This window comes from Bos indicus x Bos taurus, chromosome 2, assembly GCF_003369695.1.
Source record: "Bos indicus x Bos taurus breed Angus x Brahman F1 hybrid chromosome 2, Bos_hybrid_MaternalHap_v2.0, whole genome shotgun sequence".
NCBI lineage: Eukaryota > Metazoa > Chordata > Mammalia > Artiodactyla > Bovidae > Bos > Bos indicus x Bos taurus.
In genome coordinates this window covers 14,228,376-14,243,724 of record NC_040077.1, presented here as the reverse complement: position 1 = coordinate 14,243,724, position 15,349 = coordinate 14,228,376, and the positions used below count along the sequence as shown (strand labels likewise).

Sequence of the window (15,349 nt, the reverse complement as noted above, 5' to 3'; positions counted from 1 at the left end):
TTTGGTGGCAGTAGATCTTGGACAAAGGATGGATAAATATTGGTAGTTAAATGCAAGCTTGAGAACAGAGAGATTCTAAATAGAAAGAGTAAATATGGAAGGGTACTGTAGAGGCCTATATGGGAATTGCACTGCTAATAGTACAATTGTGTTGGAGAGTCAAGTGAAGGGAGACTGAAAAGAGAAGGTGGAGTATGGGAAAGAGTCGGTAGATGACCTTGATTAGAGCTGATGAATTAGGACTTTGAATAAAAGTCAAGGAGAAGCCACTCTATGAATCAAACAGTGGAGGTGACACTGTTGAGTTTCATGGCTGCCAAAAGGCACAGTCTTATTCATCTTTGCTTCTTTCATATAACACATCATGGTTATTTGGCACATAGTAGGAACTTAACATTTGTCTGTTGAATTGAATTTCACCAGTTTTAATATTAGGAGGAAGTAATAGGGAATGGTGGAAAGAGACTGCAATCAGAGAATTCTGGTTTTAAACCTGGCAAATAAGTTATTTACTCTCTCAGGCACAGTTTCCATGAAAAGAGAATTAGTGACCATTCCCCTGTGGACTTTAAGTCTTATCATATAGTAAATACAGAATAAATGGCATTTTACTGAACTTATTACCTTAAATGGACTTCCCTTGTGGCTCGGCTGGTAAAGAATCTACCTGCAATGTCGAGACCTGTGTTCAATCCCTGGGGTGGGAAGATCCTCTGGAGAAGGGAAAGGCTACCCATTCCAGTATTCTGGACTAGAGAATTCCATGGACTGTATAGACCATGGGGTCGTAAAGAGTCGGACACAACTGAGTGACTTTCATTTCCTTAAATATACTGTTTAAGGTATTGGATCTGGAAAATAATAGTGAACTAACATATCTTTACAGATTGCAATTCAAAAATAAATGCCTCACAGTTTGATAACTGAAGCAGAAATGATATTCAGAACCAAGGAGAGTTAATATAACTAGCTGCATTGTGTTTATAGGTTCATTTAATTGTGAGTCATTAAAAGGAAATGACGTAAAGACTTATATTACAGGCTGAACTGGGACTGAGCCTCCAATATCCCCATTGAGACTATGGAATTAAATACCATGAAATGAATAGCAATTTAAGTTAAACCAGATTTTGTAACCCCCAGAAATCCATTGCTTCATTAAAGAAAATTGTTAGAAAAAAAATCACCCATCTTCTTAAATATTTCCTATTGGTTATATTTAAGATTTACAGACTTATCTGTGATTTTTAAAAGCAACATTTTATATCCACTATGATAACAGAGACTATGAAGAAGCAATTGTAAAAAAATTAAAGTGGGAAATCAGAGATAAATTTTAATTATAGATTATCTCAAAGCATTTAAAATTGTTATCTTCCTAGCTGTCAAAATTGATTATATATATGCTTCCTGTTTTTGGTCTTATTAATCTCTGCCTCCCATAAACAGTACTTCCTTCATGAAGTCATCTTGTTTATTGTCACACTATCATCTTAACAATTAAATTTAACTAGTTTGGGAAGAAAGAAACATTGAACATTCACATTTAATTGAAAAATACATCTATTTCATATTAGTGAAAGTAAAGCTGGAGGCTAATTTTTATCTCCTTAGTTGACAATTTATTTTATACTGGTGTCAAATGAGAATTCTAACTCAGAAAATGGTTGCTTAAATTCAAGGATTTTGTAAATGACTCATGAGGACAAGTCACAGAGAATAAACCTGAATCATATCACTCTTCCCAACCAGAACAGCGGTCAGTACATAACCTAAGTTCTTCTTATTCCCAATGGACAGAAATAAAGAGTTAAAATGAAGAGTCATGAGGAGTGTAGGTATTGTGCTTCATCTAACTTGCATTTTGCCTAGAGAAGTGCCCAGGCAGACTTACTTGTAAAGCCCTCAAATTATACCAGAGAAAGGTATTAACCGCCATTAACACCATGTACAGTGTTGATGGAAAGAAAGGAGAAGGAACTAACATTAATTGGACATTTTAGGCAGATGGTTTCATTTAATTTTTATAATCACCCTATTTACCATTCACAAGGTAAGTTTTAAATCTCATTTGGCAGATAACACAGCCAAATCCTAAAGAAGTGAATCAATCTGCAGTAGGTCACATAGCTTTCAAATGGCAGGGCAGGAATTCAAACTGAAATCTCTCTGATTCCAAAATTTCTGTTCTTTCAACAGATCACAGTGTTCTTTCTGTGGATGACAATAGCCTTCATTATTTAAGGGAGGCAATATGTTAAATACATTCTTCTAAGGTTTCAAAAGCAGAATTTCTAGATAATTTAACTGGATACACTGATGGGTAGAGAAGCTAACAAAGCTTTAAGACTTATGATGTAATTTTCATATCTGAATAATTTTGTGTGTGTGTGTATACAACAGAGAATGTATGTGTGTGTGTGTGTATGTGTGTGTGTGTAGAAGGCTGGGAGAATTTTAGGTTAGAAAGTCACATTAACCTGTTAGTTCCTGGTGTATCTAAAAAAACATAATTAATAACCCCTTACATTACAGGTAGTTTTGAACCTTTTTTCTCTATCCCTTTGAATAGACTGAGTTAGTTTTCTATAACTAACCCAATGTGGAAAGTGAGTATAATAGTATTAACACATAATACATATAAGTTAATATATAGTATAATAAATATAATATTCATACTAATTGCTATTATGTTTCAGGAACTAGGTTAGGTTTACACATATGATATTATTACTCCTCACTGTCATACTGCAAGGTGATCGGCATTATTAAACCACATTTTAGTGACCAGGGAACAGAAGTAGACGGCAAGGAAGCTAGGTAGTGGGGAAGTTAGGTTTGAAATCAATATCTGCTTGCCTTGAAAGCCCACACTGTGTCCACTCTTCCAAACACTGTTGGATTGGAAGTCATTTGCAAGAACAGAATTTCCATGTAGTTTTGGAATAGAGACATAGTGGCATATTTTTGTAGACTGGAGAAAAACTGAGTAGTTTCAAAGTATGAGGGGCTATTTCTGGGTGTAGTCAGAGGACTGCAAGTTCCAAAGGAATAGTTTTCAAGTACTTCTCTTAGACTCAGTATCAGAGAGAACACAATGCCAGGAGCCCTCAAATACAAGTGTTCTCTTGCCAAGGCTCTCAGATGGTTTCATATTCAAAGAGTCATTTGGAAGCAGGTTGGCAGTACATGGTGATCTTTAGCAAACAGCTCAAGCTACCACACGCCCCTGTCACCTTGCACAGAGCAACAAGTGACACAAGGAGAGAGACGGAGACAGAGGGTCAACTGTCTTATCAGCTCTGCACTGCCTACTCCAGGCCTGAGAGTGTCCCAATATGATGCCAACAAACTGAAGGACAATGGCTCCATCGCAATCCCGTTCAGGCAACGGTCCTGTGAACATTTCGCAGCTAACAGGCTGCACTGGCCACCTGATAGTGTTAGGCTGCTACTGGAGTGCTCTGTAAACGCCATGCTGATAAGACCGTTCTGAAACAGCAGGGCATTGCCTAAAACATTAATGTAAGTGACCCTGTCTTCTCCATATCAAATCTTTGGATCTTCAGCTAAATGCATATTTCTATAAGGCATTTTTTGTTTGTTTGTTTCAAAGAACCAATACATTCATATGTGTGAAAATTAATACTCAACTTCTACCACCTTTTTTTTAATCTAAAAAGCTTATTAAAATAGCTTGCAAAAAACTGTTGAGCTGGTAGTATAACCTAGTTTTGACAAAATAGTCAGTACACTGAAAATTCATTTTGCTTTTCCTCTCATCATCAATCATAAAATTTCACATTAGTTTAAATGTATTTTCCTGATCCTAGACAACACTGACAGTCTCCAACTCAACTATTTTTGTAATGGCCAAGCTAAGGGATAAGAATTGAGTCCACCAACACTTTTCTTGTTAAAGGATGAATTTAGAAATAAGTTTCTAAACCAAACCTGCTATAGTATAGTGAAGTTATAATTATCGGTTAGTATCTCAAAAAGTGACTATGTCATCTTTACTAACAATTTAAACTTTCTAGGAGTCATGCCAGGCTGGGCCAGATTTCCCGTCTCCCAGAGAAGTTGGAATAGCTTGTTAGATTCTGGAACAAGCCTTCCTTGCAAGTCTGAGGGTAAACTCACATTGTGGGTTTGAATTTCTCTATTTGCCCGCTAATATAGCATCCCTCATCTGTTTAATGTCATCTTTAGCACAGAGATTGCAAAGCTGAACTAGGAGACTTTTATTTGGTTGCCTTTACACTTGCAGTACTTAAGCAAACAACATCCTGGTTATCTACCACCCTGAAATGGCATATATCTTCTCCTCATACTTCATAATTAAAGCAGATAGTTTTATACCAAAGCAGGCAGAGCTTTTCCATTCTATTTTGTTCTGAGGAAACGTAATTAGTTCAGTTTCCATTTCAGACTAACACTTAAATATTTCATTTAACTTTTCAATGCCACAGAATTCAGAAAACAGGAAATGATAAACATGTAAAATGAAAACCACCTCACTATCAGATTCAAGACCAAGGCCTTAGAAAGGAAAAAGCAAGCAGATCTAACCAGGAAGATGTTACAGCATTTATTCCCCATGTAACAGCATGTGCAGGAGTCAGGAGGCACTCTGGTTTTCACACTAATTGCCATGCATATAAAACCCAGGGAAAACAGAGTCCAAGGAACAGCTGCAACAAGGAAGTCTGATTAAACCAGCTTTATAAGAATCTGTGTGCATGTGTGTATGCATATGGGGCTTCCCTGGTGGCTCAGAGGTTAAAGCATCTGCCTCCAATGCGGGAGACCCGGGTTCAATCCCTGGGTCGGGAAGAAATGCACATATGCTGGGAAGAGAAACAGATATAAAGAAAGTCATACATACTACTTTTTAAAATTGTACAATATTTTAAAGCTATATCTTTGAATGTTTGTTTCTACTTATTATTGCTAACTTCTGCTTCCTCCCTTTAAGTGTCAAATGAATTATGAGTAAACTTCAACCAAGGACCAGGTCCAACCATGACTACATTTGATTTGGCTCCTTGGGCACATTTATGCCTTAACTGAGTGATATCTATATTTACAACTTAAAGAGAGAATACAAAGGTACGATTACATATAATTCAGCCTTCTAGAAGGTTACAAGAGAATCTTGCTACTGCATCAGTAAAGGTTTTTGGTTTTTGCCTCCCCAAAAGCAGGCCTTAACTCCAAAGCAGTTATATTACTTGCTGATCCTGTCAATATAATGCGAATTTCTATTGAATTGGCAGTGATATTCCAAAAAATTTCTTCATTAAAAGCACAGCTGAGCTCTTAGCTATTAGCCATTTCAACTGCCAGCCATATGACTGAACCACTGTGGATCCCTGCCCAGTGATGTCTTCAGATATCTGTGTCCATAGTTTCTAGCTGGTCACAATCACATGAGAGACCCCAAGTGAGAACCTTCTGTTTGGGACCTTCTAACCAACAACCCTTGAGAAATATGATAAATTATTGTTATAAGCCATTGAGGTTTAGAGTAGTTTGTTTTGAAGAAACAGATAATTGAAACACCAGGCAGGAGTGGAATCTGAGCCCAAAGCATTGATGGATCTGCAATATTTAGGAGGCAAAAAAAAGACGGAGAAGTAAAATAGATAATTTCTTTAGTCGTTGTGTGAGACACTTTTCGACAAATCATAGCAAAGGGATCTTACGTAGTAAATAAAACACTAGATTCTTGGGGGGAAATGTATATAACACACAGGTATACAATAAACTTGGAGAATCGTGTACCTGTTATAAGTTTTCAAGATCTTCAGGGCTCCATATTGTGTCTGTAAGGGCTTTGTGTGGCACTAGGTAAGGAATACAGTCTCGGGCAGAATGATGAAATATGGAGGAGTCCTAGTCATGTAGCTCTGAATGCCAATGACCCACACCAATAAAAAGGACGTGATGTCTGAAATCTAAACAGGTAGGCAATGTATATTATGGGGTTTGCTAGACCATTCTACTTATTCTACTTACATGGGTTTTATGATACTGCTTCACGTAGGTCAACACATGAGAATTCAAAAATGGACTTAGATTTTGGGGATCTCAACAATGACTCATACCTTGGGATGAACCCCTCCCAGTTTGGAACCTTCAGAAGGAAGGACTGCTCTTCCCTTTTTAATCTCTTGGAAGTCATGCTATGCTCTGAGACATTATAGGAATTCCAGGCTGTCTCAGACTTCCCATCATCTACTCATTGTTGTCCCAGGATTTGCACTGCTGAACCATTTACCCAGTCATCAACTGATCCATTCAGATGCAAAGAGGAAGAAGAAGAATTTGGAAAAATCCACGTGAATAATTTACAAAAATATCTATTAGGATTTGATTGTAATTAGTGATACAAGCGTATAAAAGAGAAAAAGCTAGTGAGGTCAGCCTGGTTAATGAAATGAGGGAAGAGCACTACAACTAACTTTTATTCCAAAGGCTTTTTTTCTAGGTCACTTTTCTGGAGGTTGATTCCTATGGGGAAAGTGAGTGAGTGAGTGTTAGTCGCTCAGTCATGTCTGATCCTTTGCAACAGCATAGACAGCAGGTAGCCTGCCAGGATCCTCTGTCCATGGAATTCTCCAGGCAAGAACATTGGGGTGGGTTGTGATTCCCTTTTCCAGGGGATCTTCCCGACCCACAGATTGAATCCTGGTCTCCTGTATTGCAGGTGGATTCTTTACCATCTATCTGAGCCATAGGAATTTACAAATGAAAATGCCATATGGTCCAAATTTTGAAAAAATTTCAGTATATTTTCACTTGCTTCTGGAAATCTTTTTTCACCGAATTAAAATATTTTTTTAAAAATGTATATTATGGATAACTTATTGACCCTCAAAAATCCAGAAGATACTTACAATACTTTTATGAGTATTAAAGAAACAATGAGAAGGGAATGGGATTAGAAGTTGCAAACTAACAAACTTCAGTCACAAAGACTTTCTTACCATGATACCTGTATGAAGCATTATGTAATGCACAGTTTGAGTGACATCAGCTGCATGAATCAAATTGTGGTATGGATTTTTGTACTTGCTGTAACCAACTTCTAGAGCTTCTGCAAAGGCAATTAGGCAAGAAACAGGAATCTGCAGAAAGTAATAATTATGATTATATTTTGACCAAAAGAGTGGCACTGAGTTAACATGAGCACAAAGATGTTTGGGATGGGACACATTAGTGAGTCAGAGGTGGGCAGTAGTTTCTTAAAGTTAAATGCGGATTGTTCCAAGAAAACAGTTCATTAATCTGTCAGTTTTCAATGCTGATGAGAATTATCACCCCCAAATGTTTAATTTAGATGGATGAAATAACAGTCTTAACCATATAGCAGTCTTAAATTTTTATATCTTCTAGAGTCAAATAAGAAGGCTAGTTTGTAAAGGTGTAAAAATTTCCAATTACAACTGGTAAAATCTAGTTTTTCTATCAGTAATTCAAGGAGGTTAAAATAAATGACCTCCAAGTAACTTCTAACTCTAAAAATATCATGACTCCATAGATACACACTGAGAAATCTGAATCAAATTTGTTGCTGAGATAGCTCTAAGTGAAGTTAATTAGAAGCCCTTTCATTTTAAGAAAAGCTGCCAGAAATAGTTCATTTCGTATTTTAGGAAACTCATATTTCTTTAAGACACAGATTCCAATGTTTACGTGAGTGTTCCATGAATAATTCAAGGTGACATTCGTATCGTGTTGCAATGACGCTATCATGGCTTTATGATACCGCACTGGAAATAAAGAAATGTCAATGATTTGTGGAGAACAGCCATATCATGTGGTGAACTCATCCCCACAGTTCTGTGATCTGCCAACCCAGAAACATTTTTAGATGAATTGATTAATGAATCAACGTTTTGCATTTTCACTCTCACACAGATAACTCATTCTAAGAGCATTTTACTTTTGTTCCATGTTTCTGACCTTGAAACGGTTGATAAGATCATATCTGGTGAATAGTTCATAAATCATAAACTTCAGACTGTGTTCTCCACTTGCTTCATTCAAGGCAAATACATCAAAAGACCATTTATCAACATCCTGTAGGAAAAAAAGTAAATATTTTAGATGGCAACATCACATGGCTTTGTTTCTTTCTATGAAAAATTCTTAGAAAGATCAAGAATCATACATCCAGCAGGTCAGATTTCAATTCAGCACATCAGACTTTACTTTCACCAGCATCTGATATGACAGGGACACAGTGTCTATGGATCCACAACAGTGAAGTCAATAATACTTAAGTTCTTCCCCTTAATCCCAAGGTTATCCAATTTGATATACTGAACTATAACTCCCTTATCCTCAGTCTTTCTCCAAATGAAAGCCATAAATCATTTTCCCAAAGTGGGCCTAATTTTATGGTAGAATTACAGGTTATGTGGGTGATTTAACAGAGGGATAGAGGGAAGATAACCCCAATTTATCTTCCCCACCCACACACCTACAATACTGCTTGAACGTCCACCTTTTAAGAGCTACTAATTTGGTTTAGACCTTTGATATTTTGAATCTTCATTTTTTTCAAGATGCAGATACTTCCTTGGTGGCTCAATGGTAAAGAATTTGCCTGGCAATGTAGGAGACACAGGTTCAATCCCTGGTCTGAGAAGATCCCCCATGCTGCAGACCAACTACCGAGCCTGTGCTCTAGAGGCCGGAAGCGGCAACTACGGGGCCCACGTGCCACAACTCCCGAAGCCCGCGTGCTCTGGAGTCTGTGCTCTGCAGCGAGAGAAGCCACTGCAACGAGAAGCCTGTGCACCACAACGGGAGGATAGACCCGGTTCTCCACAGCTAGAGAAACACCTGCTCAGCAAGGAGTAACCAGCACAGCCAAAATAAGTAAATAAATATATATTTTTTAAATATGCAGGTGCTCTAGAGAGATAGAGTACTGTTTCTAGGTAGAGTAATAGTACCTTATTCTGCACTCTAACCTTGGCTGATTCATCTTTACTTTTTTACCAGGGACAGATGGTGAGATAAAGGAAGTGGGCCTCTTCACTGGGGAGGAGAACAGTGTTTTTGGCATTACAGGCAATTCCCCAGGAAAGTGATCAGGCCTGTAGTGAAACAGATACCCTATGAAAGTGCCCCCTAATTGTGGGAAAGAGGGCAATGAGCAGGTATATCAAACCACTCCAGCCACCTAACGATATTCATTCAGGTAATTCCAGGTCAAAAACTTGCAGAGAAGTCCACGAATGGATTTGCAGCAAGTGTTATCAGTACATTAAAGATGTATTAAGATAAAGTTTGAGTTTGCAATCATAAATAAATCACTGAAACTTAGAAATCTACAGAAATACAGCAGAATCAGTACTAATGATTATCAGAAATTATTAGCAAAGAAGGTCTAGTGTTTGCACACACAGAATGGGTTTAGTATTGAATAGTAAGTAAGTAGATAACCTTAAAGCTGTATATTAATTTCAAATTTAAACAGGCCCCGTATTAGAACTTTTCATTTAGTGTATTTCACAGAGACAACAATACATAATGTAATAAGCTGAATTACAGCTGATAAGCAGTATTCAAGCCATCTTTTAAAACTCTTTCTTTTGACGAACAGTAACAATAACTCCAAATGTAGTTTTAATCATTTGGGAACACCAAGGAAATACTTTTTTGGCTTGCTTGTGTACCTTTGTTAAATTCTTTGCATTTGGCCTTAATTTGATCCCAAAATACTTGCTTGATCTGTTTGTAAATTTAAAATCTCTCAGAGTTCTGTTAGAAGTCATTTTGCCATTAATAAAGCTCAGTGGAGACAAACAAATCTCTTACTAAATTCCAAAGCTAACACAGAGGAATCAGTTCAGATGGTTACAAAGCTGCTGTTTACAGTTCCTGCCAGGGGTTTCCAACTAAGTAAAAGGTTAACTCTCCATTTGGGGGCATTTTTTTTTAAAATCAACAATGATAATTTATATCTGTAAACTTCTGCAGATGCGTGGCTTTTACTTTGTCAGCCTGAGAACAAACAAGGCAAGGAGGTATCTCGGGAAATTAGAATTATTAAAACAGTCTTAGTGATGATTCTCCTCAACCCATTAGTTCATGTTTCCTGTACACTACATTTTTGAAATCTGCTTGCATTCTCTCATACCAAAATATTCTGTTAGTTGGTTTCTATAAAAATAAAATTAAGTGACTTTCTTGCCTACAGTTGAGGAAATAATGAGGAAATAAAAATCTTTTAAAAGCTAAGGAATAATTCATATCCAATAATACCGTTCAGTTATATACTTGCCTCTATTATAGTTTTAGAAACATGAATATAAAAAAGCTTCTGAGAAAAACAAATTGCTTTTTTAAATGAATAAGATTAAAATCTAATATGCAGCAGAGAAAAAACAAATGCAGAGAAAAAAACAAAACAAAGGGGATACAAAAGGGATGCTTAAAAGTGAATAGAGGAACAAAAGAAATCAATAGAAATGCAAACTAGGAAAGGGGTTTAATATATCAAAAATAAAGTAACTTGGTATATCCTGTTGCCAGTATTCTTTAAATTTTTGGTTAATACAGGAAACCACCATAAAGCTATTAGAGGAGACAAAGTTGAATTTCCTACCCAAACTAAGCAACAGAATGAAATAGGCAATGTAGAGTGACAAGCTTACAAAATGCCTCTTTAGTAATATCGTCTAGGAACAGTGTTCACATACACACACACACACACAAAGTGGGCATAAGTGAGTCCAAAACTTTTAGCACATCGGATTTTCAACTCTAGTTATTTCTAACACATGTAATACTGCAGCTGGGCCTCAGACTAGGGCAACCACAGGGAAAGTCAGAGACAAAAGAGAGACATTTCTTTTTTGTTTACTTTTTAATTTTATCTTCTTTTTTATATTTTCTCAGACCTAAAATTCTAAACAATTTTCTTCGATATAAGTTTTGTCCTTTAATTATATTTGACTGAAATGTCTTTTCATTGATAATGCATTCATTTCATACTATATAGTAACAAAATATGTGTATTCTGACAAATGCTGGTGCCATTTCAAAGCTGAATACAAGATCCACCTAAATAAAGCATAATAAATAAATAAATAATAAATAAAGCATAAAAAAGACAACATCACACACATATGTGTATTTATACATGTATATTACAGTTGTTAGTGATAAACATTTATATGTATTGATACAGTTTGTTAGTGTAAACATTAACAAACTGATCCTCATTTAAATCAACAAGTTATGACTTGAAACACATGACATTTGTAAATGGTTAAAAAAATCTTTTTATATTCTGATATGTAAGCTACATCAAAGACCTATTCTCATTTTCTTCCCATCATTTTAAAGAGACTAGAAAAAATGACTATTTGATAAACTAAGATAATTGAAATTTTTTACCTTTAATGTTACTATGACAGCCTCTGGATATGCCAAGCCAACCATGTGATAGGACTTTCTGTACATTCTGAAAAAGAAAAATAAATGTATATATAAAAATCATTTACTTAAAGTTTTTAGCTATTTCTTAAAAACAAAGAAATAATTACCTTTGACTTGTTGAACTTGTATCATTAGATACAGATTCTCTTTCTGGCAACAATGATAATTATTGCCATCATCTATTACATGTTTACAATGTAATAGATGCAAATAGTATTTTGTTTGAAGAAGGCGATGGCACCCCACTCCAGTACTCTTGCCTGGAAAATCCCACGGACGGAGGAGCCTGGTGGGCTGCAGTCCATGGGGTCGCTAAGAGTCGGACACGACTGAGTGACTTCACTTTCACTTTCCACTTTCATGCACTGGAGAAGGAAATGGCAACCCACTCCAGTGTTCTTGCCTGGAGAATCCCAGGGACGGGGGAGCCTGGTGGGCTGCCGTCTATGGGGTCACGCAGAGTTGGATACAACTGAAGAGACTTAGCAGCAGTAGCAGCAGTATTTTGTTTACTCAAAACCACATATAAAGTCAATAAGGTTTTAATTTCTATGTAAAGAGATCTTTTCCTAAACTTCATCTTATTAAAGAAAAGACTGACATTTGCATGTACAGCAACAATGCTTTTTAGCACCATCACATTCAAGACAGCAGAGCAGCCTTGCTTTGTGTCCTTTTGTGTTACCAAATTTTCAGTCTAGAAGCTGAGTGGCACTGAAATAGTCCTTTATAGCTTTTCTTTCTTTTTTCACAAAATGAAAATTATGGAAGGGAATACGTAGCATCATCAGAATTTACACAGCTTACTTCTTTTGTTTTCGTTAAGACTATTGGGAGAAACCACATTGAAAAAAATTGCTTAAGTTTGTTCAAACTGTCTTTTAATATTATTTAATAAAGATTATCCAGAAAGGATATTTTTTATTTCTATAATAGCAACAATAAAAATATATTTATTAATCAGTAATTTGTCGGTTCCACTTTCCAAAAGAAAACCAAGATGTCTTAAATAAATATAAGAAACTCTTCCACTGATTTGTGCAAAAATAGAATCAACATGATACCCTAATGTGTAGAAATAGCAGTAGGTTTCTAACCAGGACTGAAAGAAACATGGTTCCTCCACAGTGTCCTGTGAAAAGCATGGGATAATCATGTCCCTTAATTTTTACATTGTTAGCTCATAAGCAAGTTTCATTCCTAGATTATACTGTAGTAACTTCTCCCCACAAGATGCCTGAACAAAGCCATAATTTAATGACTATATCATTATATTGGGGGTCAATATAAGAAATATAAGAAAATATTCTGCATCTTTTATAAAATCACTAAGGGAAATACTAACCCTTTTGACTCAATGTGTCTTATGTTAAAAATCCATAAGACATTACTCAGTTCCTATGTAAATGCTATCTTTTTTTAAGATAATAAAAGCCAAATAATTTTTCATGTTTTCCTTGTTCATCTTCACTTCTCAGATGCTCAGAATTAAAATATTGTATTTACTTACATAGAGATTAGGTTTTCTTGATAAAGTATCTTCCCATTTTATTACAGAGACTTTGTTACTGTATTTCCATGTTCCCATTTTAAAATTCACATTCAAAAAACTAAGATCATGGCATCTGGTTTCACTACTTCATGGCAAATAGATGGGGAAACAATGGGAACAGTGACAGACTTTATTTTCTCGGGCTCCAAAATCACTGCAGATGGCAACTGCAGCCACGAAATTAAAAAACACTTGCTCCTTGAAAGAAAAGCTATAAAAAACCTAGACAGCATATTAAAAAGCAGAGACATTACTTTGCCAACAAAGGTCCCTACAGACAAAGCTATGGTTTTTCCAGTAGTTATGTACAGATCTGAGAGTTGGATCATGAAGAGAGCGCCAAAGAATTGATGCTTTTGAACTGTGGTGTTGGAGAAGACTCTTGAGAGTCCTTTGGACAGCAAGGAGATCAAACCAGTCAATCCTAAAGGAAATCAGTCCTGAATATTCATTGGAAGGATTGATGCTGAAACTGAAGCTCCAATACTTTGGCCACCTGATGGGAAGAACCTATTCACTGGAAAAGACCCTGCTGGGAAAGATTGAAGGCAGGAGGAGAAGGGGATGACAAAGGACGAGATGGTTGGTTGGCATCACTGACTCAATGGACATGAGTTTGAGCAAGCTCTGGTAGATGATGAAGAATAGGAAAGTCTGGTGTGCTATAGTCCATGGGGTCACAAAGAATCGGACACTACTGAGCTACTGAAAACAACAATCTAGTTTTTGTCTTAAATGACCTTAAATAATTTTTAGATGTGGCAAACAGTTATAATAAAAAATTATCCTTATCCTCTATATCAGTTGAAAGATTTCAGAGCAGCCTATCAGAAAAATACTAACATCACTTGCTCCACTAAGATAGGTATAATTATTTTAATCTTGCAGAACAAGGAAACAATTAAATCACAATATAAAAGGCCCAGGCAAAGAGGAACTAAAGAGCTTTTTGATGAAAGTGAAAGAGGAGAGTGAAAAAGCTGGCTTAAAACTCAGCATTCAAAAAACTAAAATCGTGGCATCCAGTCCCACCTCTTCATGGCAAATAGATGGGAAAGCAATAAAAATAGTGAGTGACTTTATTTTCTTGGGCTCCAAAATCAGTGCAGATGATGACTGCAATCACGCAATTAAAAGACACTTGCTCCTTGGAAAAGAAGCTCTGACCAACCTAGACGCATATTAAAAAGCAGGGACATTACTTTGCCAACAAATGTCCGTCTAGTCAAAGCTATGCTTTTTCGATTAACCATGTTGGACCATAAAGAAAGCTGAGTGCTGAAGAATTGATGCTTTTTTTACTGTGGTGTTGGAGAAGACTCTTAAGAGTCCTTTGGGCTGCAAGGAGATCAAACCAGTCCATCCTAAAGGAAATCAATCCTATATATTCATTGGAAGGACTGATACTGAAGCTAAAGCTCCAATATTTTAGCCCCCTGATGCAAAGAACTTACTCATTGGAAAAAACCCTGATGCTGGGAAAGATTGAAGGCAGGGGGAGAAGGGGACAACATAGAATGAGATGGTTGGATGGCATCACCGACTCAGTGGACATGAGTTTGAGCAAGCTCTGGGAGTTGGTGATGGACAGGGAAGCCTGGTGTACTGCAGTCTATGGGGTGGCAAAGAGTCAGACACAACTGAGCAACTGAACTGAACTGAAAAGGCCCAGAAAATAATTACTTTCAGTAATGATATTTAGTTGTTTTTTTTTTTTTTTTAAGAAACAGTTTTTCCTATCTATTTTTTGAATCATTACTAAAAATTGGAGGTACAGGGATAATGGAAGTTTGATGGGCAAGGAGATAAGTGATCAGGAATAAGAAACTTTAAAAATTAAGTAACTTTAAATCTGTGTAACTTCATGGCACAAAAGGCAGTATTATGTAGCAAAGAGAACACACAATTTGGGTCTTGGATCACAGGTTAACCATTCACTAGCTGTGTGACCTCTGGAAAGCTAATGTCAGTTATCTGTAAAATAAGGATAATCATACACTTTTTATGAAATAAGTGATATAAACACCTAGTGTAACATTATTATAAATACTCAATATAGGAAAGCTGTTATTTTTTAAATGCTTGTTTATTTATTTTTGGCTGTTCTGAGTCTTCGTTGCTGTGTTCACGCTTTCTCTAGTTGCAGTGACAAGGAACTACTCTTTAGCAGCTCCCAATCACTGCAACTAGAAAAACTGCAGTGTGCCGGCTTCTCATCATGGTGGCTTCTCTTGTTAGGGGGAATTGACTCAAGGGTGCACGGGCTCAGTAATTCTGGCCCATGGCCTTAGTTGCCACAAGGCATGTGGGATCCTTCCAGAGCAGGGATCATAC

General features: G+C 36.5%; 1 protein-coding gene across 7 annotated transcripts in view; it reads right to left on the bottom strand.

Annotated features, from left to right (window-relative positions):
* PDE1A (phosphodiesterase 1A) overlaps positions 1-15,349 on the bottom strand; it is a 394,734-nt gene that overhangs the window by 77,739 nt on the left and 301,646 nt on the right. For 6 of the 7 annotated variants that reach the window (XM_027556059.1, XM_027556049.1, XM_027556069.1 and 3 more), the window contains 3 exons: positions 11,422-11,488; positions 7,972-8,088; positions 6,993-7,133 (listed from right to left, as the gene is read on the bottom strand). In XM_027556059.1, the coding sequence (XP_027411860.1) occupies positions 6,993-7,133; positions 7,972-8,088; positions 11,422-11,488 (325 nt within the window). The remainder of the gene's footprint in view (positions 1-6,992; positions 7,134-7,971; positions 8,089-11,421; positions 11,489-15,349) is intronic. The other variant, XM_027556085.1, reaches the window with a different exon arrangement.